Consider the following 26,282-nt stretch of genomic DNA (forward strand, 5'->3'; position numbering starts at 1 on the left):
AATCATACTAACAGAATTTCCAACAATGCTTGTTTTGCAGAGAGGGTCTCCACTATGTAACCCAGGCTGGCCTTGAAAATGTGATCCTCATGCCTCAACCTTTTGAGTGCTGGGATCCCAGGCATGTGCCACTATTCCCAGCCCAACAATGTTTTTCTTATTTTTCCTTTTTTTTGGTGGTGCAGGGTTTTGAACTCAGGGCCTCACACTTCCCAGTCATATGCTCTACCACTTCAGCCAAGTCCCCAATCCTAACAATGCAATTTTATATACAAACTTAACTTTATAAAATAACTTCAGCTAAAGGAGTAAAAAAGGAACTATTCAACCTTAAGACTTAAACCCTTTTATAACAGTGAGAAAATGTCATTCTTTATTCTTTCTTCACAGGTCCCTCTCTACACCATATCTGACTGCTACGGAGTCTCATATTCTATATCACTAGACCTCACCCTGCAGTGAGTGCTGAGACACAGCACTTTGTGCATGCAATAGGCAGAGGCACTCCTAGAGAATCGAGGTGTTCTAGGGGGTGCGTAATGGTATGTGGAATGCACATGTACATGGGAGGTTACAGAGTTCAAGACTAGCCTGGGTTACATAGTAAGTTCAAGGGCAGTCGGAGCTATGTCACAAGAACCTGGCTCAAAAAAAAAGAAAGAAAAAAAAAAAAAAAAAAAAACCCAAAACCAAGAACTGCAGACGTAGCTCAGAGGCAGAGCTCTTATATGAGGCCCTGGATTCAATACAGCACCACAAAATTTTTTTGAAAAAAATTTAAAATAATAATAATGTTATCCTAGAGTCTAAATGGTAGTCACTAATTAGCTGCGTTGTCAACAAAAAGAACTGCTGTGGGTTTACAGGAGAAAATAAGGTTTCACAGTGAAGCACAAACTCCTTTGATGGAACTATCTAACAGGTAACCAACCACAGCTACATTCTGATAGAATCACATTTATAAGAAATCCTGAAATCACATCAAAATCATTAGACTCTGTGTTTTAACAGCAGCTAACAAAAGCAGCAGCTAACATTTACTGGGCACTTACCACATGCCAGGAGTTGGGTAAGTACCTTACATGACTATCTGAACTCATCAGGAAACAGCCTTCTAAGAAGATACTAATGTCACCCCACTTCACAGCAGAGAGAATCAAGGCATAGAGAAATGAAGCAGCCTATTAACAGGCTCTTCTTCTGCATTCATGAAACAAGTATGTGGTATTCGTGTCTACAATATTATATTAAAACAGAGGATTTCCAAAGTAATTTACTATTTCTCCTATATTAGTATTTGAATTCATGATAGGAGGTTCCTAATCAAATTTGATCTTTCTCAAACTGTAAACTGATAAAAAAAACTTCTGCCATTACAGAATCCCATTGTTAAGGGGGAGTTCTTTTTTATTACAGCTTTTGAGTGCTATGAGGAAAAGGGACAAATATACTTTGCCGAAAAACAGTAAAAACCATAATGTTGCTTATTACCATTCATAATTCTTCAAAAAAAAAAAATTTTTTTTTTTGGGCAGTACTGGGGCTCGAACTCAGGACCTCATGCTTGCTAGGCAGGCACTCTACCACTTGAGCCACTCCACCAGCAATTCTTCAAATATTTATCCCAGGAAAATAGTAGTTTTTTGTTTCTTTGTTTTTTTGGGAGGTTTTTTGGTGTTATTGGGGTTTAAATTCAGGGATTCATGCTTACAAGGCAGGGACTCTATTGCTTGAGCCAAACCTCTGACCCCATCCCAGGAAAAAAATGAAAACAAAAACAGCTGGGTGGGTTTGGCTCACATCTGTAATCCCAGATATGGAGGTGGCAGAGATCTGGAGGATCATGGTTTGAGGTCAGCCCTGGCAAAAAAAGTTAGTGAGATCCCTATCTCAATAAACAAGATGGTCTTGATGACACAATCTGTAAACCCAGCTACTTGGAAGGCCATGACTCAAGATCTACCTGAAAAATAATAAAAGCAAAAATGGGCTGGAGGCATGGCCCAAATGGTAAAGCACCTGCCTAGCAAGTGTGAGGCACTGAGTTTAAACCCCTTTACTGCTGAAAACAAAAACAAAACTGCTATGAAAGAGGGGGAGGAAGAATGAGGAGCATTATAGAGCAGTAAATTTAATTGAGATATATTATAAGCACATATGTAAATGTCACAATGTATCCACCTCCCACAACTATTATATGCAAGTAAAAAAATAACAAAACAGCAGCAACAACAAGAAAAAAACAAACCTGGTATAAGAGGCTGAGAGTATAGCTTAGTGGTAAGTGCTTGCCTAGCATATATGAGGCCCTGGGTTCAATCCTTAGAACGAAAACAACAACAACAACAAAAAACTATATATAAAGCTATGAGTACTATTTTCTTAGTAAAAAATGAGAAAAAAATTAAATACTCAATAGTAAGAGAACATTTACACTGTAGTAGAATCAAATAGATTTATTTTATAGCCAATAAAAATTCAAAAGCCAACTATGTTTAATAGAAATTGGGAGAGGTTTATGAAATGATACATGGTAAAAGAAAAACACAGTTACATATATAACCTGATTTAATCATGAAAAACCAATGTGTAATACTGAATAAGACTGGTAAATACTAAAAATAGTAGAGTGGCAGCATTAATGGTCAGATTATTCAGAAATGTCCATTATAACATTTTAAAATTGATCTAATGATAACTTTCAATGGTTCATTAATTAGCAGTGGGTGGAAATTACTGAATTGGGGAAGCTAAACTGCTTGAATCATAGCCAAAGAAAATGAATTCTATTATGAAAAAGTTACTCTACTCAGCTTCTAGTCTCAGCACTAAGAATCAAGAAAAACGTATGGCCCAAAGACTCGATAATTTATAACTTCTCCGAAGTCATTAATTTAAAACTTAAATACAAAAGCAATTTCACCCAGAGTAATTAAACTTGTATACATTGGCATTTTTCTAACACTGGGAACATGGAAAGAATACAAAAATAACCTTGCCAAAGAGACACTGTCTTTCCTACTTTTCCCAACCAGATTGAAAAATCCTGACAGAGACCATCTGTTATTTGGCTTGACATCCACAATGCTTAGCACAGTGCCTGGCATGAGTCAGATGATCAACAGGTATTTGCCAAGTTAACAGGAAAGGCTGGGCTGTTTTCAGCACTGAACTGTGGCCTGTATGCATATAATCTGCTGTTCAAAACCCTTTATTACAGGGAAGTCACCATATCAAATAAAACTAAGACATGAATGTACCCTTAAGTATATACAATTAGACATCACAGCAAAGTGCATTTAAATGAGATGCTACCTGTACCGTGCTGATCTCTTTGGGAAGAATGTTCTTTTGAAATTTATTCCATTTTTTAAATTAAAAATCTTCATTTTAACTCAGTAGGATGGTAGAATAACAAACTTTAAAATCAAAATAAGAAAAAAAAAGAGAAATGGACTTCCCTCTAGATGTTCTACAGTATCTAGGAAATAACATATGGCTATCAAACTCAAGGCCAGGTTGTAAACACCACCTTCCAAACTCTCCCTTTTACCAAAATGTGCCACAAGAGAAGCTGCAAAGATACAAATGTGAATAAGGAAGAACCTAATTCCTACTTGCATTTTCCCTGGGTCAGACAGCAATGTTACAATGGTTCAAGCTGTAAAAAATTAGTGAAGTTTTTAAACTTTTATTAAATGGTTGGCATTTATGATATTGTTTGAACAAATACTTCATCATGAAAAGAAAGGAAATAATTAGGTTAACCAGAATTTCATTGTAATTTGAATAAACAAGAACAAAGTATAAAGGGGAATAAATTTAGAATTCTGTGATCAATGTTAGAGAAACTAGTCAATCAATGATCCCAAAGATATGGCATGCAGAGCACTAGAACCGTCACCACTCTCTCCTACAAGGTAGCATGGCATCATCCCACTAGATGGCAAGCTGTAGGGTATGCCTAGAGGCTTACAGATCAGGGACCTCATCATAAAGGGAGTTATGATAATGAGGATGAAGATGGCGGTGGTGGTCTGTAGAAAGAGCATACTGAGATTCACTGTGACCACTAACTGGAAACCACAGAGCTATGAATAACATACTCCCCACCATACATACACAGACACATTCTTCTCAAAAGGCAACGCTTATGGCACCCAAGAGAAAGTGTTATGAAATATGTGCTCTAGGAATGAAGGAGCCAGGAAGCCCATGGGTCTACAAACCTGTAAGTGCTGAGAATCTGTCAGGCCCCAGATCATCTTTGTCTTTTTCTTGTTTTTCTTTCTTTCTAAATGGTATAGGAGCTGGAAATTAAATAAAGTCAGTAGTGTGACATATAACATACTGCACTCCTCGGAAGTTAACTGGTGTGCCAACATTTCTAAGTGCAAGGAGGTTGAAAAGTTTAAAAGCTAAGAAATCCCCAGTGTCAACTGATAATTATTTTTTCAATAACACTGAAGGCTTTACAGAAGCTTTTAGAATATGCTTTGGAGTCACCTGCAAGAATGATTTAACTGGGATCCACTGGGACTAAATCCTCTTAACCTCTTGTCAAAAGCAGCACATTCAAAATTCCTGCCTCATTTGCCCCTGCCCATCAAGTGGGTTTGAGTATGGCATAGAAGCAGCTCTCCTGAGCTCCTGAGTGCCACATTGGGCCTGTGGAAGAGGGTCCTTAGTTTTTGGTCCCTAGCTCCCTCTCCTTTCAGGAAGAGAGGCTTTTGCCAACTCAAATGATGCCAGGCTAGTTAACAAAAAACCAAACAATTTTATACCTTCCAAAATAGACACTGATATGAAGGGTATAAACATTTTTCAATAAACACAGACATAATATAAAGGATAAATTTTCAATGTTGAATTACCAATAGCATCTCATTCTTCCTGCAATCAATATAGGAATAACATGTATGTCAAAAAGTCCTGACTAACTGTGATAATGTTTAAACAACAGTGACCAGCATAACTTCCACTTATGAAACCACTACTACTTCCTGCAAAGAACATTCCCAAAGCTCCACCTTAGCCTTCTTCTGAGTGAAATCGTTTTCTATACTCTCAAAACATGCCCAGCAAGCCTCACAGAGGAGTTGAGAAACTGCCTTTCCGAAAGAGATTTGGGGCTTTGCTTCTTCTTACTAAGACAACATTCTGAATTTTTATAAAATTACCTTTAGGCATGGCTGAAACAAAACGTTTTCTCCACCAAGGTCTGTTCCTGTCTGATTTCTCATCATCACTATCTTTGCGTTCTTCAGTCTGTAGAAAAAGTTTGATACTTTATTTGGAGTTGAGCAGCAGGATTAATTGCTATGAACAGGAGTTCAGTAAATCTATGAAATATAAAAACCAGTCCTATTTGCCTTAAAGCAAAAGTTTTTTTCTGGGGGGGAGTGGGGGTAGGGCTAGTGATCAAAAACCTAGTAGGCAAGCACTCTACCACTGGGCCACATCCCAAGTTTGCAGAACTGTTCTTATTGCTATGTGACTATCATCTTCTGAAACATGGACGTGTACCTTTCAAGCATTAGACTATGATCTGCTGAATGAAGCACTCTCTCATTACTTACTTGGGTTAGTAAACCAAAAGCTCAATTACAGAGCATGTTGTACAGTAGACACTCAAAAACTACCTACGGAGGGGTTGAGGATGGAGCTCAGCAGTAGAGAAAATGCTTAGCAAGTGTGAGGTTCTGAATTTGATCCCCAGCACCACAAATGAAAACAACAACAACAACAAAAACACAAACGTTATTAAGCAAATGCAGCATAAATAAACGCTTGAGGAGTAGCAGAGATGGTAGCAGTAGTAACAATAGTAAAACTAAGGGTGGACTGTACAACAAACGCAAAGCATAAGGATATATATTGTCTCATTTAATCCTCACAGCAGCCCTCGTTAGGAGAGAGGCCTATTATTAAGTTCTTTATAGATAAGAAATAAGAAACTCAGTAAGGCTGCCTCCCTACCTTCCCAGTTACACAGTTTGTGTCGCAGTGCTAAAGTCAAACCCAGACCTGAAAACTTCAAAGTCAAGGTTTCACCAGAGACAGGGTCTATAATTCGTTAGCTTTATCATGTGACATCAAACAAATCCCTTAATTTTCATTTTTTCCATCTGCAAAACTGGGATTAAAAATAGTTTCTCCAAGTGCATCCATGTTAATGGAGAATCAGATCACAAGGACAGAGATGAGGGCTTCTGTGGCAGGGAGGAATTAGCAGTAGGGATAGGAAATTGATAACCTGCAGGCAAACTTCTCAAAGGAATAATAAAGGCAAGTTTCTCACTTGGAGAAAGGACTTACAAGTATGGGAAAGGGAGAAAGACTAAACTGTTGTTTCTAGACTGGAACTAGTTCAACAATGTGAACAAATGGTTCTCTCTATATAGAGAAAGATATAGAGAGCTGGGCATGGTGGTACACTCCTGTAATTCCAGCACTGGGGAAGTTAAGGCAAGAAGATTGTGAGTTCAAGGCCAACCTTGGCTATGTGGGGAGTTCTAGGCTAGCCTAGGATATGCACACTCTAGCTCTGTTCACTGAGATATCCCAGGAGCAACAACACCAGTACAGCAATGAGTGCTCATGCACCTCAGTTTCTTAAAACTATTTTTCACTATTTTCAGCTCCTGAAGAAAATAGCTGATTCCAGGACTAGAGCAGAGAATGCAACTTAAGCTCGTGACATCTTGTGCCAGAAAGAAAAGAAATGCCCAAAGAATGGTAGAGGCATGTCAAAAGAACACAGAACTAGCTTGTTGGAGAGCCCACTGGCCAAATCAGGAACAATAAATGACAGTAACAAACTCACTAACTAAAAAAGAACACTACAAAACCACAGATATGATTAACAGATATTACCTCCCCATAAAATACTTATCAATTACAAAGGGAAAAAAAGAGTACTTTTGCAGTGGTAAATCCTGGCAGACAACACCTTCATCAAATGGTCCAAATGAACACCATAGTGATGGGACAAATTAAAACTGTGTATTATATGATAGAATGCAATGAAAAGAATACAGTATCACTGTAGTGATAGGCCTGTCAGAGATAAATAACCTAAATCTAATCATGAGAAAACATCAAACAAATCCAAACTGAGAGGTATTACAGAAAACAAATGGCTTGTAATTTTTAAGAGTCAAAGTCATAAAAGTCAAAGGAAAAACTGAACTGTTCTAGATTGAGAAACTAAACACACATGAGAACTAAAAGCAACATGTGATTCTGAGTGGGGTCATTTTATTATGAAGAACGTTACAGAGGCAACTGGGAACACATAAACAGGGAGTGAGAATTAGATGGTAGTAATGTATCAGAGCTCATTTTCTAATGATGACAGCTGCTCAGTGCTGTATAGGAGAATGCGCTTGCTTGTAAGAATCTTACGCTCAAGTTTTGAGAGGTGAGAGAAGACAGCACCAGACTGGTGACTCACTCTCCTATGGGGAAGAAGTGTTTTTCCATTGTACTTCCATCATTATTAGAACTTTATGACTGTTTTAAAATTAAAAATAAGTTAAAAATAACACCCTACCTAGCCACCTCAGAGAGATACTATGAGTTTTAAATGAAATCAGATATAAATTGCTTGGAGAAGATGTTAAGTGTTGTAAGATACAAGGCAGCATTCGGGTTTCCCGCGGTTATGGTGGTGAGAATACTGGACTGACAGATCATCCTTAATCCTGTTTCCACAGCCCATGCTCCCTTCAGACTTCAAGAAAGTCTGCAGACAGAACACTCAGCTGACAAAATGAGTACATTCCACATGGCTGTGTCCCATACCTCTCCTCTTGAGGAGTCCTTACTCGGGGACGAGGATGATGAGTGAGGTGCAGCCACCAAAGAACTAGCACCAATGGCTGCGGCTGGAGGGAGTTCTCGCTCTTCATTCCCTGGACGTCGGTTCCAGCTGGGGTCACTCATGGGCCGTCGGACAGAAGATACTATATCAGAACTCCTGCTGCGAACAAGTCTCTCAGGGTAGGAATGCCTTTGCCTGAATGCCTCCATTTCAGCTGGAGTTAAAATGTGGGAACCAAAATTGGGCAACCTGGCTTCATTTCCTCCCACTGCTCCTTCCAGGATTGGAGGATCTGGTGGTGGATGTGATGGCCTGGCATAGTGAACCTTTGGCCTTACCACAGCAGAAGCCCCTATAACACAGAAAAGAAGCTTTGCAGCCAAAATACAACTGATCCAACAAAGGCATTAACAAAGGGCTTAGTTTCTTGTTTCTATTTATGACAAAAGTCCAAAGGTTCATTTTACTAGCTTACCTTCATGTGAAGAGAGTGGATCAAACATGGCAAGCAAAGATTCTGATTGGGAAGGAGGAGAGGTCAGTTGGTGGGCGCCTAAAACAAGAGGGCAAACTAAGACCAATTCAGAATGCAAACAGAAAAGGCTTCAAGTGTTCTGACAGTTTTCCTTTTTGTCATCAGTTAGAACTTGAGGGGCACACCAGACAAATATAAAACTATTAAATATCAAATTCCATTTTTTGAAATTAATTTCCCATTTTATATTACATGTGGATTTCCACTACATTTAATGGGTCTAGCATCCATATGCCTATCTATTATGCCTGATGACCAAAGGCTCTTACAGTTAATCCAAAGAGCACAGACTCAGAGGACCTACAAAGATCACATTTTTCAGAATGTTGCAGCCTCCATGAGACTCACCTCATCAGTCTCATACTATTAACAGAAGAAGTATAAATAAAGAATTGTTAAACTTGAAATTCTAACAATGGTTTCAGCAAACAACTTAGTTTAAAAAAAGAACTTATGAGATAAATGAATACTGCACTGCACCATGAAATAAACTCTTTAACTTTGGCTGCACAGCAAAAGATGATTCCCCTAAGCTAATCACCAAACAAACAAAATCAGAAATATTAAAATAGCTAAGTAACACAGAGGCTAAAACTTTCAAATATAAAGAAACTATTGAACTAAACTCTTAGTCTGAAGCTTTATATATGTATGTATTTTCTTTTCCTTTTTTTTTCTGTGGGATTGAACTCAGGCTCCACATTTGCTTAGCAAGTGACCTGCCACTTGAGCCATGCCTTTAGTACTTTTCAGTTTATTTTATAATAACTGGCCTCGGACTGCAATACTCCTACCCCACCTCCTGAATAGCTGGGATTATAGGCATGTACTACCATGCCTGATCCTGAAGCTTTTTTTTTTTTAAATTATAAATGATAGTACCATTAAGGTTTTTGGTTTTCTTTTTGTTCTAAAATTTGTATTTATGTCATGAGAAAGACAGCTAAGGACAGTGATTCTCAAAAATTTGGTCTCAGGACTCCTTCACACTCTTAAGGGCCTTTATGTTGTTTTATCTGTTGAAATAAAAACTGAAAAGAAACTGAGTGTGGTGGTACACACCTATAATACCAGCACTTGGGAAGTAGAGGCAAGAGGATTACAAGTTTGAGGCCAGCCTGGGTACATAGTGAAATCCTACCTCAATAAAATAAAATAAATAAAAAATAAAACCTAAAAAGAATTCATTTAAATACATTCATTAAGTGGTAATATCAATAACCTTTAAAAGTGAAAAGTAACCTTATTTTCCAAAATAAAAATGAGAAGAGTGGCATGGTTTACCATTTTTTTCTTTGGTACTGGGGTTTGAACTCAGGGTCTCACACTTGCTAGGCAGGCGCTCTACCACTAGAGCCATTCTGCCAGCCCATGGTTTACCATGTTTACGACATTCTTCAGTGTATAGTTTAACAGATGCAGCAGGATTCTCATTTCTGTTCTTGCTTTTGATGTGCTGCAGTATATTGTTTTAGTTGTGGCATATAAAGAAAAGACTCAAGTGTGTGTGGCATTTTCATCACATTTCCCAGGGCTGGGGATCAAGTTCAGGACCCTGCACGTGCTACTCAGGAGCTCCAGCATGGAGCTATGCTCCCGGGCTAGGATGATAGATTAACAGTCTGCAGAAAATTATGAATATTCTTCTTTGATATTCTACCAAATCCTGATAAGTAGTTTGTTTTTGTTTTGATTTTTTGGGATGGGATCTTACCACACACCTCAAGGTGGCCTTTTGGCCTGGACCTTGTGATTCTCCTGCTTCTGCATCCCCAGTGCTAAGCAAAAAATGGACTAGAGGTGTGGCTCAAGCAGTAGAAAGCCTACTTTGCAAGCAGGAAGCCCTGAGTTCAAACCCCTGTCTCACACACACACACAAAAAAAGAGTACCAGTTTCAACCATGGATGTGAACATTTTTGGAAGTCATTCTATTTCCCTTTCTTACCATGGGTTATTTCATCCATGTCTGGACTAGTGACAGAATCTTTACCCCCAAAATCAGAGCTGCACTCAGATCGCAGGTCTTCAATCTTATTGGGAATATCCTCAGAGGTTGCACTTATTCCTTTAAAAAAAACAACAACAACAAAAAAAAAAAACCCGAAATAATAAATGGGAAGAACAACAAAGTTGCCACACAAAAAGTATATGAAGTTTGGAGAAATTCTCAGGTTCTTAAGTTTTATGTTCTAGCTATGTACATGCAAACTGCTGAGTACTATATTCTTTATTATACTATTGTTCAAACATACCTACCTTGCTTTATATGACATAATTAGAATCATCATATAGTATCTAAGTACTATAGCAGAGGCTATCAAGAATAGAGTTTTGCTGCACCCCAACCAAAAGCCACTGCTTTCGGTAGCTGGGGTTTAACAACATGCTGGCCAATGGTAAGGATGTGTAACTGTTAAGACTTACAGGCCCCCTTACCTGTAGCAGTGGTATCTTTACCAGCCCTGCCTTCCCTAGCCTGGTAGTGGATGTGAAGAGCGTCCTTTGAATCAGTGTCTGGGCGTAAAAGGTTCTTCCGCACCAGAGATAGTGGGGTTGAGAGCAAAGAGGAGGGAAAGGTAGATTGCTTATCCACTTCTCACAGTTTCCCAAAATATTGTTTTGTCGGAATTGTTTCCACTCTCAGAAGGAGCTCAGGCCCTGCTGCCTCCTTGGAGCAACATGTTACCCTAACTACCATCTTTTTCTCTCCAGCTACCTGCCTTTTCCCTCTCCTCATCTTTATCTAGAATATAGAAATAGCACTCCAAAAAAAAAAAAAAGAAGAAGAATAGAGTTGTACAGGTACTGTTTACCAATTACTTCAATAGGCTATAAAAACTATGCTAAATTCTCAAAGATTTAAGGTGCCGTAGAAATAATCTTCTTCCCTGGAAACTATGTGACTCTTAAATAAAACATATCTCTTTGTCATCAATTTTATAAATGGGAAGGAGGAGAACACCTTCAAATTCCTATTCCTTAAAACAAGACAGACATACCGGACACAACACTGAGGCCTGGTGTGCTGGGGCGGGAACTGACCTCCCTGACATCTGTATCATCAGATGTACTGCCCAGTCCAGAACAGCTCTCCAGTTCTTGTAGACGCTCTTCCTGCTTTAAGTCTGGGGCTTCTAAACCGAAGACAGGAGTCATTTAGTCATTCTGTTAGCATGCCATGATTTCAGCTTTTGTGAACCATGTATACAAAGTTGTTAGAGTATGAATAAAATCAGTATAAATCCATTTCTAAGTTAAGGCCAGTAAGAAAAGCTAGTTAGAGCAAGTGTTAAAGAATTTAAGGTGTGATTTTGTCCCAAGATAAGCCAGATGACAACTGTTTCTAGAACACCAATCTCATAATGTATACAGCTGGCTGACATGTAAACTGGACAAGAGAATGTGGAACAGCTTAGCATCAAATCATCCACTTCCTAAAACAGAACGCACATGGACATTCAGTTGATGGTAGGCGAATTCTACTGCCCATCACTTGTCTTCAGATACAGTTAATACAGTATTATAAAACACACTTCAGAATCACTGAATTTCTTTTTGTTTGAGGGGGTTATTAGTTTGAATTTGGGGTCCTGAGCTTGTTAGGCAAGCATTCTACCACTTCAGCCATGCCTTCAGCCTGGGGCACTGGACTGCAATCCTACCTCTGCTTCTTGCACATCTGGGATTACAAGCATGCACCACCACCCCCAGCTTGTTTAAATTTATTCTTAAACGAAGTAAATCAGACAGAATCTACCATTTACTTTTTTTTTTTTTTCCCCTGTGGTACTGGGGTTTGAACTCAGGTTCTCATACTTGCTAGGCAGGGAGCTCTACAATTTGAGCCACTCTGCCAGTGACATCTAGTTAAAGGCAAAGATCTGTCTTTATAAACAGAAGAGTAGAAATACAATACATAAGAAAGAAAAGTACAAAATACTTTATACATATTTATAGTAACCCTAGAGAGAAGAATCCTTAGGACTAGAGTGTCTCAATTTCTATTCATTCATTTGTTTGTTCATTCATACAAACATACATACATACATATATACATACATACATACTAGGGATTAATCCCCGGGCCCAGCAAGTGCTCTACCACTTGAGCTACGCTCCCAGCCCTTTTGGTTTTTTCTTTTTATGTATGTATATAGTTTTTGAGATAAGTCTTACTAACTTTGCCCTGGCTGGTCTTGAACTCACAATTCTCCTGCCTCCACTTCCCACAAAGTATCAATTTCAGTGTACTTCAAAACCACATTATTAATGGAGAGCCAAGTTCTCCTCTGGGATAAACCTAGCTATGCTTGCCAGGAAGTCAACTGCTCAGGGTCTGAGCCGTGTTGCTACTCCTATCTTGGGCTGAGTTGGCAGGAGATGCTAATCTCAATGACCCACACAGAACACTGATGGGTTATAAACAATTGTTGCAGAACAAATGAACACTGTCAAAATTCACCTGCCATCTTAGCTTATGCTCTTCTATTCTGAATTTTTTTCTCAAAGGACATAAAATGCTATAATTTTCCACCTGAAATTCTTAGTGATGTGATTCCCTCACACTTGTTAAATGTGTATTTGACCTGGACATTGTGGTGGTGCATGCCTGTAATCCTAGCACTCCAGAGGATGAGGCAGGAAGATTGTGAGTTTAAGGTTAGCCTGAACTACACAGCAAGATCCTGTCTCAAAAACAGAACAAAACAAATAAAAAAAACAACAAAAAAGTGTATTTGACAAGATATACCTAATATAAATGATACCTTACCTTAAAGGTAAGGATACATTACACTAAAAGTTCTGCACAACTGAAAAAGCAAACAATGACAGCATACTAACCTGAGTCACTTGGTAATACCTCTACACTCCAAGCTTCACTTGTTGTCTCTGATATGGTAGAACCAGTGCAGGGGTCAAGAAGCACTGAGCCTGAACCTGGGAGGCACAGCAAACTGCCTAGCATGTTCTCTGCTGCTGCACCTGCATAACCAATGGGGAGCAAAGCATTACAAAGATCTGATGAACAGAACAGTGAGAGTGGAGGAAGGCCAACTACTAAGCTAACAAAATCTTTTCAGTACCCACAAGAAAGAAGTAAGAATTGAGCACAACATTTAAGAACATTAAAACACAAAGTTCTCACTTTGGCCACAAAGGCCCAAACTTCCCTTCCATCAAGTTCCTCCTGCTCGCTCACCTTTGACCCTCCACAGCAAACACATCTTTACATCAAGTTATTTCAACCAGGTTTCACCATGGTTTTTCAGCAAATTTTATATGTGTCCTCAATTCCTCAATATCTTTGTGAAATTTATAATTCTACAGGGATTACAAACACTCAGATTTAACCACTGAAATTTAGACTGGCCAAATATGTTTTCTTCTGACACATTAGTCACATATTCTAAGCAATAAAATATATTTGTAAGAAAACACATCTTTATAGCACTCAATACAGCTTACTGCTCAAATACAGCTGATTGCCAACAACAATACTACTTTCGCATCTGGAACAAAGTAATACAAAAACAATTAAGAAATCTGTTCACACTACTTAAAAACACAACTAGAAAGAACTAAACACTGCGTGCCTGTGTTAAAAATGCTAAGGATGAAAATGCTCTGCTACTTTTAATTAAACCTACTTCTATTTTAGCACATAAAAAAGTTTTAGAAAAAAGTTACCAGTAAAAAGTTACCTTCTCAAAAAGGTACCTTTTTAAAAGTTACCATAAGAAATTACAAATAAAGAATGCCTGGAACTTGCCTAAACATGATGGGGTAGGAGAGCGAGGGATGGTGGGTGGGAGAACAGAAGAAACAAAACTGGCCGTTTGTATTTAGCTGTTGAGGCTCAATGACAGGTACGGTGAGTTCCTAGCATTCTCACAATTGTTTGAAAATTTCCATGACTCCAAAAGAAAAAAAATACGGCAATTATAAGATTTATGAATCTTTCAGAACTCATACAACAGAATCCTAAAGAGAGTGAACTCTAATTGTACCTCAGTAAACCTGACACTAAAAAAAGAAGAAAAAATGGTTACTTTGAAATGGAATTAATCCTTTCAGAAGTAAATTCATTTTTTTGATTTTTGGGATTTTTGGTGGTGCTGGGGGTAGAACCCAAGGCTTCACACATGCTAAGCAAGTGCTCTATCACTGAGTTACATTCCCAGCCTTCATTTTAGAAAACTTCAGTATTATATTATTCCAAAGGATTTTATGGCTATAATCTGTAAGACCTTTCAACTTAAGGTGAGATGTTTAGTCTCAAAAGGGGAACATTCTAATTATATGTTAAGAACACATACTATGCCCTAAAAAAAGACTTGATAAGAAGCTAAATAGATTTTTCTCCTTGATTTAAGTGGAGGGAGGAGGAAGTAGAGAGGATTAAATACAGAAGGGGAAAAGTGTACACACACACACACACACACACACACACACACATATTTAGAAGAAAAGAAGTATCCAAATGTCTTACTCCATACAGTTATCAGTTTCCCAGTCAGTGCTCATCCACATAGCCCTTCACTGTCAGAGCATTAACATTCCTCCCATGAAGAATGGATATAGATAAATGAACAACTATCTTCCAGAGACAATGAATTCCAGTTACCTGCAATTTCTTGTAAGCGATCTTCATCGATGTTAGGGTCAAAATCACTTCCCAAGACATCTGTACTCCAGGTCTCACTCACTGTTTCTGATATGTCTCTATCATCTGTTAGACCCATCATGTCACGTATCTCAAACTTCCTTAGCTTATCATCAAGATTATCTTGTGTTGTAGCTACCAAAAACAAAATTAAGTACTTTAAATATGGTGGCACAGCTACAACTTTTTAATCAACTTTATAGAACTCTATGTCTTTGATTTTCAAGTTACATATTTTATCATTACTAAGCATGTAGTTCCATCTTAAATCTAGCTGAACCTGCTCCCCAGTGAACAACCAACTGAAACTCAGCTAAGATTAATTAGCAAGATCCTCACCTAACCACCAGTGATTTTTAGATGCATGAGTGAGACCAATCCAATGAGAAGGGCAAAAATAAATGTACTGGGGTAATTTATTACACTATTGTGCTAAAAATTAGCTGATAAACTCATACTAAAAATGTTTTCTAATTTACATAGACAATTCTAGTCTACATTCTAGAGTTTTCATTCCTCCCTGGATCAATTTCCTTCAATTCACGTTTTGTTGCTGTTATTGTAGTTTTTGCTTTTGTTTGCTGCTGGACATCAAAACTAAGACCTCATGTCAACTCGCTTGTGGATTTTATTTACCTATTTTGTTTTTTTGAGACAAGGTCTTATTATGTAGCCCAGGCTGGCCTCTGACTTGTGAACCCTGCCTCAGCCTCTCAAGTGCTAAGATCACAGGCATGCATCATCATGCCTGGTTCTCAACTCACTTTATTTTTGGAGGGTGGGGGAGGAAGGCAGTACTGAGTTTGAAATTAGGGTCTCATGCTTTCTAGACAGGTGCTCTACCACTTCAGCCATACCCCAGCCCTCAACTCACTTAACTTAGCATTTCACAAAATGTAGACTGCCAACCACCTACACTGGAATCACCCAGAAGGCTTGTAAAAGAGGTAATAGTCATTTAATTTCTGTCATAAGTTAGTATTATTTTAAGTTTCTATGTTATTTGTAGTGAACTTAATTCTAATTTTATACTGATAAACCAATCCAATAAAATACTTTTATTCAAGCTATACATACTCCAATGGCAATATTCTTTTGCTTTCTAAAAATGGACTGAACCAGGATTTCTAGAAGTGTGACTTGGGAAATGAAAGTTTTAAAAAGTTTCCCAGTTAATTCTTATATACTCTAATTTCTAGGAATCGCTGTCTCAAACCCAGTTGAAGGTATCTGTCCCAAACTTGAGATCTTTAAACAAATACAAGAAAATGTTTTCAAATTAATCTTCCTAAAGCACAAGAAGATCACTGTCAACCTTTATCCTCATTAACTAAAAACTTTAAACAGCTTCTGACTTGCTACTAAAGTACAGACTTCCTTCTGTCCACAATAAGGATCTACCCACTTTTCAATTCTTGCCTCACCCTACTTCCTTACTGATACCCAAGTAAGTACTATGGTTTCCCACTTCTTTTACTTGTTTGTACTAGTCTTTCACTTAGAATGACCTAGCTCCAACTTCTGCTGATGCAAAGTCACAGGCTTTCAGGCTAGCATTTTTTTCAAATAGGCTTTCTATCATACTTCTAACCACATCTATCTCCACTCAGAACTGCCAAAACACTTTTAATTATTTGCATACCATTCTTTCCCTATTCTAAGTCCTTGAGCCCTGACTATCATTGTATCTCTTCAATGTCACAGAGTTAAGATACCAAATATTACAGAATTTAAAGTAATCCATACCATTGTATGCAATTTAAACCTAAACAATTCACTTATCAAACACCTTTTTTAGAACTTAAGGAACTATGATTAAATGCAAGTTTAATGGTCATTATATAACCAACCTAAAAATATTCTTACTCAACACAGGCAACTTACATGCAAACCTGTTGCTTATATTGCAATAAAATAAATTCTTTGGTACTTGCACAGCTGCATTCAAGTTTACCTTGCTCATGTTCCAACAGCTGCAGGGCTTCAACTCCATTACTTCCAGAAGGCCCTGCCCCTAGCTCTGACACAGACTCTCCTTCCAGGTCTAGAGAGGACACTGAATTGGAGCGATTTGAAGGACCTAGAGAAATTTTTATCCTGTGAGCATTCTTTTTAAACATTTATAACTACCATGCAATTTTTCATGCCTTGAAAAGAGACTAAAAACTGATTAAAGTTCTTTGGGACTTTTTGTTTGTTTTGCTTTGTTTTTTTGAGACAGGGTCTTGCTATGAAGACTAGGCTAGCCTTGAACTCTCAATCCTCCTGCCTCAGTCTTCAAAGTGCTGGAATTACAGACATGTACCACCAAACCCAGTTTAAAGTACTTTTAGTACTGAATTTATGCCTTAAAAATATATATGCCCTTTGAGCCAGAAATTCTGCTTCTAGAAATTTGCTCTAATAAACTACTCAAAAATTGAAGTTGCTTACTGCAGAACTTATAATACCTAAAGAACAGAAGCAATCTACCTACTGATCACAGAAGAGTGCTTAAGTAAACTATGATACGCCTATTGAAATTAAAGGAAAAAGCATTTAAAAACATGTTATTGAAGAATGTAAAATTACAAAGGCTATGTTATTAAACCAAAAAGGTTATAAAACATCATAAACATAGTTTTGCTACAAATAAGCAAAAATATTAACTGCTATTAACAGAATGGTGAAATTACAGATGATTCTACTTTTTTTACATTTTCTAGGGTGAACATAAATTACTCGTGAAATTTTGAAAGGTTAGAGAAAAAAGGAGTAACATTTATATTTACTTTTAAATGTTAGCAAACTTGAACTTTTTCTCATTTAAAAAAATTTGTTGATATGTGGAATGATATATTCTTACTTCACCATCTTGGCTTACAATTCTCTTTTAGTCCTATTTGCTTTATATCCTGCTTCACAAATGTGTATGTGAATATGTAAATAAAGAAAGGCAGAACATTCAAAGAATACACAACATCCTGCAATACTAGTAAGCCCATTTTTTTCATTTATACATGCATCATATCCTTCTAAAAGAGCTCGGTAAGCGTTGGTATATAGTAGAACTGGAAAATAAAACTTGCTGTCACTCTATTTAAATCTGAATGGAGATTACATCTTCTTCATTTTATATGACCAAAAGCCTCCTGCGATCTTAATTTTATTCAGGAAACAATCTTTACACTCAACTGTTCAAGCCCATTTAGAGGAAAATTTCATTATTCTCCTCGTGAGAGGCGCAGATGGCTTAATTGTAATTTATAAGGCTCCTTTAAAGAACACAAAACCATATATGACTTGAACCACACAACTCCCTGAATGAAGTGGCCCTTCACCTTCAGATATGCCTTCCAGATTATCACTGCAGAGGGAAAAGCGCAAGGTTTTATCAGGTTTACCGTGGAGCTTGTTGTCATCAACAGGGACATCTCCTTGTCCTCCATCGGAAAGCTGCATGTTTAGGACCTAAAAAATAAAATATCAACTTCGATTATTCACAAATGAAAGACTACTCATAAAAAAATAAACCAAGTCAGGTGCCAGTGGCTCACACCTACAATTCTAGCTACTTGGGAGGCTAAGATTGAGAGGATTGCGGTTCAAGGCCAGTCCAGGCAAATAAACTTGCCAGACCCCATCTCCAAAAACTAACCACAGCAAAATGGACTGGAGGTGTAGCTCAAAGGCAGAACATCTACTTTGTAAATCTGAATCCCAATCCCATAAAAACAAAAGAAAAGAAACCTCATTAAATGCATATTTAACTTCTTCTTAATCATTCTTAACTAAAAATCCATTTAGGAGCTCTGCCAAACTTTTACACGGAACTTGAGGAACAAGTGTATCAGAGGTAAGCCAACTGTAGCTATCCTTTCCATTACCCAACCAGTGCCAAAGACTGACAGTCACATACAGGATGAGCAGTGGTCAGGATTGCAGGAGTCAGAATGCTTTGGTGTTTCCTTTGCTCTGTTGTGTCATGTACGGTTATTAAAGTTTATTTTATTAGTTTAGTACTCAGCAAGTGATGTGGCAGATTTTTTTTTTTTTTTTTTTTGAGACAGGGTCTTACTGTGTAGCCTGGGCTGGTCATGAACCCTCATTCTCTTGCTTCCATGCCTCCATTACAGGCATGAAATAAATCTCTGTTATCTATAAACCACTAAGCCTCTATGCATTCTTTTTTTAATGGTGCTAGGGATTGAACCCAGGACCTTGCACATGCTAGACAAGTATTCTAGCACTTGAGCTATGCCCTCAGACCTTTTTTTTGCTGTTTTGTTTTTGAGATAGGGTCTCCCTAACTTTGCCACAGGTAACCTACAACTTGAGATTCTCCTGCCTGTAAATCCCGTCTCAGCCTCCCAAATGCATGTGCCCTACCGCCATCTTAAATTTCTTAACATTGATAGTTACAAATGTAGTGATATATTCATACCTCATTTTCTGACATCATCCCTGGAGTAAGCTGGGGACCTGTCCCTAAAGAAATGACCAGCACCTCTTCTGGCTGTACCTCCTGGATGGTTTCTTGAGACGAGCCTTCATGGTCTATATGTAGATCCATTAGCATATTGGTGCGGCTTCTGCTCCGAGTTGCTGATGAAAAAAAAATTTTTTTGACAAAACATCAAAATGAAGAAAATAGCACAATGAATACAAAACTTTTTACTATTAGTGCTGGATATTTGCACATGCACAAAAAAAAGAGGTGAAAATGTGGATAAGAGAAATAAAAACAAAACAAAAAATATTCTCCCTGCTACTCCACTGATGACTAGTAAGGGATTTCCTTTCAGCACTGATCATCAGAAACATTCACCCACGCCCACCAGACAGAAAGTGCACAGAATCACATCTGCAGCACAGTATGCACACCCCAAGAAATTTAAGACTGAGGTGGCAAGAAAGGCATTACATTGTTTCTCACCTTTTTAAGGTACCTTAACTATATTTAATATAAAATGATTTACCTGCCACAGATCTCCCACACTCATAACTGAATTTGAAAATGTTAGAAACTCTCATTTGGAAACCTGATAACCCTATCAAGTAATAGTTTGTTTTTGTCTTCTGGTTTTTTTTTTTTTTTTGAGACAGGATCTCAATACATAGCCTAGACTAGCCTCACACTCACAATCCTCCTGCCTCAGCCTCCTGAGAGCTGGGATTACAAGCATGAACCGCCATGCCTTGCACAGTAATATATTTTAATTAAATAAATGTTGGCAAAACCAGGATCATTTTTTTTCCTTTGAAATGTATTAATCTCATTCCACATGTAAGAGAGTCTTCCTTAGGTTTGAATATGAGATCTTTTATGGAAACATTTTAAATTAATTAAGGACCAAATTATTTTTGGTGTCTTTCCCCTGCCTATAATTAAATAGGTAATGCTTTTTTTCTAAAATAATCTATCCTCTATATCTTTTAAGAACTTTGGACACTGAAAGATTTAGATTGCTTGTGACAATTTTTCTAAGTGGTTTAGTCCTCTGTGATGTTTCCATTTTCTCTCAAAGAGCAATAAAATTCAATACAACTGGACAGGTAAATAGATATTCTCTCTCAGGGCAAAATAATCAAAAGTACAAATATAAAGTAAAAAAGCTATTATTGCAAAAGTCTCTCAAATCCACTTTGAGAGAATGCTGACTTCCTTTAAGACAGAGAGGCAAAAAATATATATAACCATCTTTATTTCACAGTGGTATCAGTGTGTTTGTTAATCAGAACATTCCCCAATTTTCAAAAATCTAAAATAGGCTTGTTCACACCATTATTTGCTGGCCCTTCCTATCTTCTACTAAATTGTGAACTTAAATTCAACTTCATGAGCAGGTCTATGATCTTAGCAAATTCTGTAATTTATAAAATTGCAAGTAATCAAATTTCATGTAGCAACTTAGATAAAGCAAAAGCAACATGCACATGGAGCACACTTGTAGAAACTATTTCTTAAATGAAAGTTGTACATGAACAGGAAGAACAGCCTATTACCCACCAAACGGGGCTACTAGTGTAATATGAGCAGTAAGATTGGTGGCTGAGGAATCCCAGGCAGTGATGGCTGCTAACTGTTGTCCTGGGTTGCGAAGACATTAAATAGAAAGAAAATCAACCCTTTCAGTAATGGATACATTTTTTTCAAAATATGAAATAAATGCAATGATCAGGTCACATGACTACACAAAATAATACTGGGCAAACATTTGTAATTTACTTTCCATTACAACCTTATCTAATGACACTTTTGGATGACAGAAAATGAAAAAACTAATGTACAGTAATGAACAATGGGAAAAATATCTCTTATTTACCAAAAATCATCTATTTGTTCATGTTACCAGAGCATAAACACCTCATAATACTAAAAATCACTAGTAAATTTTTTTTTTCTATTTTTAATTGTGAATCTGACATTTTGGGATAATGAAAAAGTCAAAGACTTGAAGAATATGATGCCACATTCCTGCTGCTGATAGAATTCTATATTAGATTGTGTAAAGTAGATCAATTTTAGCTTTAAGAAACTGTGTTCTTAACAATTCAGCTCACAAAACTATACGAATGAAATTCCATTCTTCAAAATGTATAAAGTGTAATGATTACTCATGTTCACTGAACAGTTCATCATCAAGGCACTGAAACACTCCTGCTCCTCTGCTCATTTACTACAACTACCAGCACCTCTCAAGAGACAGTGCAGGCTGCAAGGTCTTCCGAGAACACCATCACCTGACTGAGTTAGGGTCGTATAACCCCCATGCTTATCTCCATCAGAACACTTGGTCCTATGAAGGACACTGGTCTCTTGTTCATCCCAACTACCCATAAGCAAACAAACTGAGAGTAAGGACATGTGCCAATGGTTTTTTCATTCCCAGGGTCTAACACAGTGCTTCATGCACAGACAGTGATTATACCCTCTTGGGATGTTTGTGTGGATTAAATGAAACATTTAAAAAGGATTTACATAGTGTCTGGTACAAGCTACATGCTCAATTTTTTTTGTGTGTATACATAAATTGATAACAAATGCTTATTGAGAGAATAAAACTTGATTAAATGAACTTTTGAACAAGCGACATAATAAAAAGAAACTTTTCCTTTATTTTATAACAACGTTAATATATCTTACTTGGCTCAGCTGATAAGAGGCTGATTAGTAGCAAAAATAACAACAGAAACAATAACTATTATTTTCCACTTAACTAGTGAAAACATTTTTTTCAGTTCAGGGTTTGAACTCAGGGCCTTACCACTGGAGCCACACTTTTAACCTTTTTTGTTCTGGTTATGTTTCAGACTGGGTCTTGAGTTTTTTTTTTTTTTTTTTTCTGGCCAAGAGATTCTTTATTGCCGGGTGGGAGAGGGAGAGAGCGAAGAGAGAGAAAAAGCTGGGTCTTGAGTTTTTGCTCAGAGCAGTCCGGGACTATAACCCTCCTATCTATGTCTCCCACATAGCTAGTACTCCAGGTGTGCGCTATCATACCCGATTTGTTTGCTGATATGGTCTCACTAACTTTGTACATGGGCTGGCCGTGAACCATAATTCTCCCAATCTCTGCCTTCTGAGTAGCTGGGATTATAGGCATTTACATTTACTGAAATACAGTAAATGCAGGAAAAGATTTTTCAGAAGTATTTAAAACTGTATTTTAAGACAGACAGGGTGGGTATCTGCCTGTAATCCCAGTACTTAGAAGCAGAGGCAGGAATATCTCAAGTTTGAGGCCAAGCCTGCACTACAAAAGATTCTATCTCAAAAATAAAAACAAAAAACTATATTCCAAAACATAGAACAATCACAAGGCTAATAAAAAAAATTAAATTTAATGAAAAGCTTCAATATGAGAAATTGTTATTACCTATAGGTAATCGATTCTTTTTATTTGCTGGAGTGGTTGCTGGAGACAGCTGAGGAGTATTGTAGGGAGTCATTTCTAAGCTGCTGCTCTTTCCCGACTTAGCCTGGGGTAGGTTTGCCAATAAATTGTCAAGAGCCATTCTGTCTTCTCTCAGTTGATCTCCAGACATCACACTTTTCATAAAATTTACCTACCAAAAATAAAGGACATTCACCGATGAAACCAGATTTTCAAGCACAACATGTATTTCTTACATAATGTACTCCTCTATGACTCTGCACATGCTGAGCTAAAAGAATTTTGAGAAACACCTAATAAAGAATAAAGTCATTACCAAACTAATAAGCTGACTGTAGGTTATATAAACTACAGTTCTGCTCAGCCCTTCCAGAAGATTAACAGAGGACATGGGAGGAGTCTCCACTGCACGGCCCCCAATCACAACATCAAGGAAAGCAGCAACACAATTCTGTTAAAATAGGAAAAGATCAAGGTGAATTCTTCCCTTTTAAAATACTGGAATGAAATTTCTGATTAAGGTGTATAAGCATGAAAAACATTTCACTTTTTGAAAATTATTTTAAACCCAACATTAAAAAAAAATGAGGCACTTTATGCATTGATATAGAACAATCTCAAGATATTCTGGCAAGCAAAACAAACATGACACAGAACATTGTATACACCACACTGCCTCCCATTTCTGAAAGGGAGAGATGTGGTAAGTGGGAGAATCTATGTAGGAGTTTGCTCATATACTTTGAAAACTTTAAGATACATAAAATACTGATAACTTCAAGAACCTTTTGGACAGTAAATGAAGGTTACAGATGAGAGGTGAGAAGGAAATTTCATTGCACAACCTTAGAATTTTAAACCAGGCTGAATGTTTAGCCTACTTGAAATATGAAGAAAGTTATTCTACTAAGCTACTGAACAATGCCATAAATGTTAACTTCTGAAATACTCTTAAAATTACACAGCTAAGGCTGATTGGTATACCCACAGCTTTGATTTAATAGCGGTTTTTTTTTGTTGTTTGTTGCGGTACTGGGGCTTGAACTCAGGGTCTACACCAGCTTTTTTTTGTGATGGATTTTTTTCGAGATAGGGTTTTGAGAACTCTTTTGCCTGGGCTGGCTCTGAACCATGATCCTCCAGATCTCTGCCTTCTGAGTAGCTAGGATTACAGGTGTGAGCCACTGGTGTCCAACAATAGCAATCTTTTAAGAACAAGCTGTTAAAATAATCTTAACAAGCCTTTGATTCTCATTACAATGACATCAGTATTTCTATGAGGGAGAGTTAATAATCTAGAGAAATCTTAATCTTAAATTTGTTAATCCAATATAATAAAAAGGTAATTACTAAATTAATTTATATATCGCCTAAGAACAAGATTTACTAAAGAGAGTAGTTAGGTTTATTAATACCTTAGCAGAATTTTCTACAAACAGTATTTCATATGATACAGTATGCATTCTTACCTTGTCAAATTTTCCAAGGCTGCTCTTTGTCCGGGGATCTCCCTCTTCAGAGCCAGTCATTGCCAACTGCTGCAGAAGACGGCCTACCTGCAACCCAAACCAGTGATAGATACAGACTATACATACTCACAAGTTCTACTCATGAAAGCACTAACTCCATCCTAAAAATCTGGTTTCACAATGTTTACACCAATCTAATGAGGCATGAAAAACAGTGTCCCCAATAAAATGCATATCTTATTTATGTCAGCTTTTACTGTTTTCAGTTTAAGAGTAATAAGAGGAAATGAAAAACTTTGTTGTAATTTTTCTTTAACACATGTCAAGATTAGGAAGTTAAAAATCCAATACATTTGTTTCTGATACTGCATTTTTCATGAGTTTGGAAATTTTTTAGTTAATCTGCTGATTCACTTATTAAATGACTTAAAGGTAATATAAAATGCTTTTCCCTATAGTATTCACAAAGCACTCAAAATAGAATATTCTTTTTTGTTTTTTTTTTGAGGTTCTGCGGTTTGAACTCAGGGCCTCACTACTTGCTAGGGAGACCACTTGAGCCATTCCACCAGCCCCCATTTTGTGTGTGTGTGTGTGCTTGTGTGTGTGTGTGTTTTGGATATTTTTAAGATAGGGTCTTGCTTTTGTTGCTTGGGCTGGCCTCAAACCGAAATCCTACTGATCTGTCTCCTGAGAAGCTAAGATTATAGGCGTGAGCCACTGGCAGCCCAGCCAGAATAGTCTTTCTGTATTTCAAAGAAAACAATTACCACAGAATAGAAGCTCTTTGGTAAAGTAAACACTATGTTGCACAGTAAGTTCCTTACTACCAAAAGTGAACTACTACTATATTTCCTATACAGGCTCTGTGTTGAAAGCTAATATCCTCACAGCATTACTTTCTCAACATGTGGACAATCCCTCGTTTCACTCATTTTGGAAATATGTAATTCAGTATGTATGAGAATGATGAAAATAAAACTATAAACACACTGTCATAAGAATATGTAATGTTGGACTGGAGATGTGGCTCACGTGGTAGAGTGTCTGCTTTGCAAGCAGGAGCCCTGAGTTCAAACCTCAGTCCCACCAAGAAGTACAAAAAAAAGAAAAATTGGTAGTGCTTCATAGATGCTGAAAAAGTTTAAATTTTATCTCAGGGTTTTTTTTTTAGGTACTGGGGTTTGAAGTCAGGGCCTGACACTTGCTAGGCAGGCAGTCTACCACTTGAGACACGCCACCAGCCATATTTCAGGGATTTCGATACAGTGAATTGATAAATACCTCAAGATGACAGAACCAATCATAAAAAAAAGGCTTATCATTAAAAAAAAAAAATCAAGCAGGGCATGGTAGTATATGCCTACAATCCCAGCATTTGAGAGGCTAAGGCAGGATGATTGTGAGTTTGAGGCCAGTCTGAGCTATATAGCGAGAACCTGTCTCAAAAAGTAACAAATAACAATTTAAAAATTCCAAAGATAGTCTATTGTGAATGAATCCAATGTCTTTTCACTGTATTTCTGGAGAATAAGATGATTAAAAGGATGGGGAAGTAGCCAAGTAGTAAAGCATATGCTTAGAATGTGTGAGACCCTGGGTTCAACTTCCGACACAAACAAAAAAGATGAAAAGATTCCCAGCAGCGATGATGAGGTGACATCAGTAGCTCAAATGATTAAAAAAAGAAAAAAGTGCTACTATATGTTCAAAAATCCTCTTTTTGAAATTCAGATCCAGATGTCAGAAGTTTCAGAAAGGGAATACATACATGTAGGGTGGTTTCCTACAGTGAAACAAATTACATTTCTGCAACAAACATACCAATTAAAATTAGCCTTGTGTTAGTTTTGCTTAGTTAGCTTAGGTTTTGCTATACCAAGTGAAATATAAAAGATAACTCAGTTTTCATTC

General features: G+C 37.3%; 1 protein-coding gene across 5 annotated transcripts in view; it reads right to left on the reverse strand.

Annotated features, from left to right (window-relative positions):
* Gapvd1 (GTPase activating protein and VPS9 domains 1) overlaps positions 1-26,282 on the reverse strand; it is a 79,089-nt gene that overhangs the window by 16,412 nt on the left and 36,395 nt on the right. For 2 of the 5 annotated variants that reach the window (XM_074053202.1, XM_074053201.1), the window contains 15 exons: positions 24,369-24,455; positions 23,216-23,350; positions 22,882-23,071; positions 21,015-21,095; positions 19,449-19,609; positions 18,346-18,475; positions 16,980-17,105; positions 14,987-15,160; positions 13,204-13,344; positions 11,361-11,495; positions 10,307-10,426; positions 8,301-8,378; positions 7,807-8,177; positions 5,181-5,268; positions 4,230-4,310 (listed from right to left, as the gene is read on the reverse strand). In XM_074053202.1, coding sequence (XP_073909303.1) covers positions 4,230-4,310; positions 5,181-5,268; positions 7,807-8,177; positions 8,301-8,378; positions 10,307-10,426; positions 11,361-11,495; positions 13,204-13,344; positions 14,987-15,160; positions 16,980-17,105; positions 18,346-18,475; positions 19,449-19,609; positions 21,015-21,095; positions 22,882-23,071; positions 23,216-23,350; positions 24,369-24,455 — 2,098 coding nt within the window. The remainder of the gene's footprint in view (positions 1-4,229; positions 4,311-5,180; positions 5,269-7,806; positions 8,178-8,300; positions 8,379-10,306; positions 10,427-11,360; positions 11,496-13,203; positions 13,345-14,986; positions 15,161-16,979; positions 17,106-18,345; positions 18,476-19,448; positions 19,610-21,014; positions 21,096-22,881; positions 23,072-23,215; positions 23,351-24,368; positions 24,456-26,282) is intronic. The other 3 variants (XM_074053203.1, XM_074053205.1, XM_074053204.1) reach the window with 3 other exon arrangements.

The sequence above is a fragment of the Castor canadensis genome, chromosome 13 (assembly GCF_047511655.1).
Source record: "Castor canadensis chromosome 13, mCasCan1.hap1v2, whole genome shotgun sequence".
NCBI classification, from domain to species: Eukaryota; Metazoa; Chordata; class Mammalia; order Rodentia; family Castoridae; genus Castor; species Castor canadensis.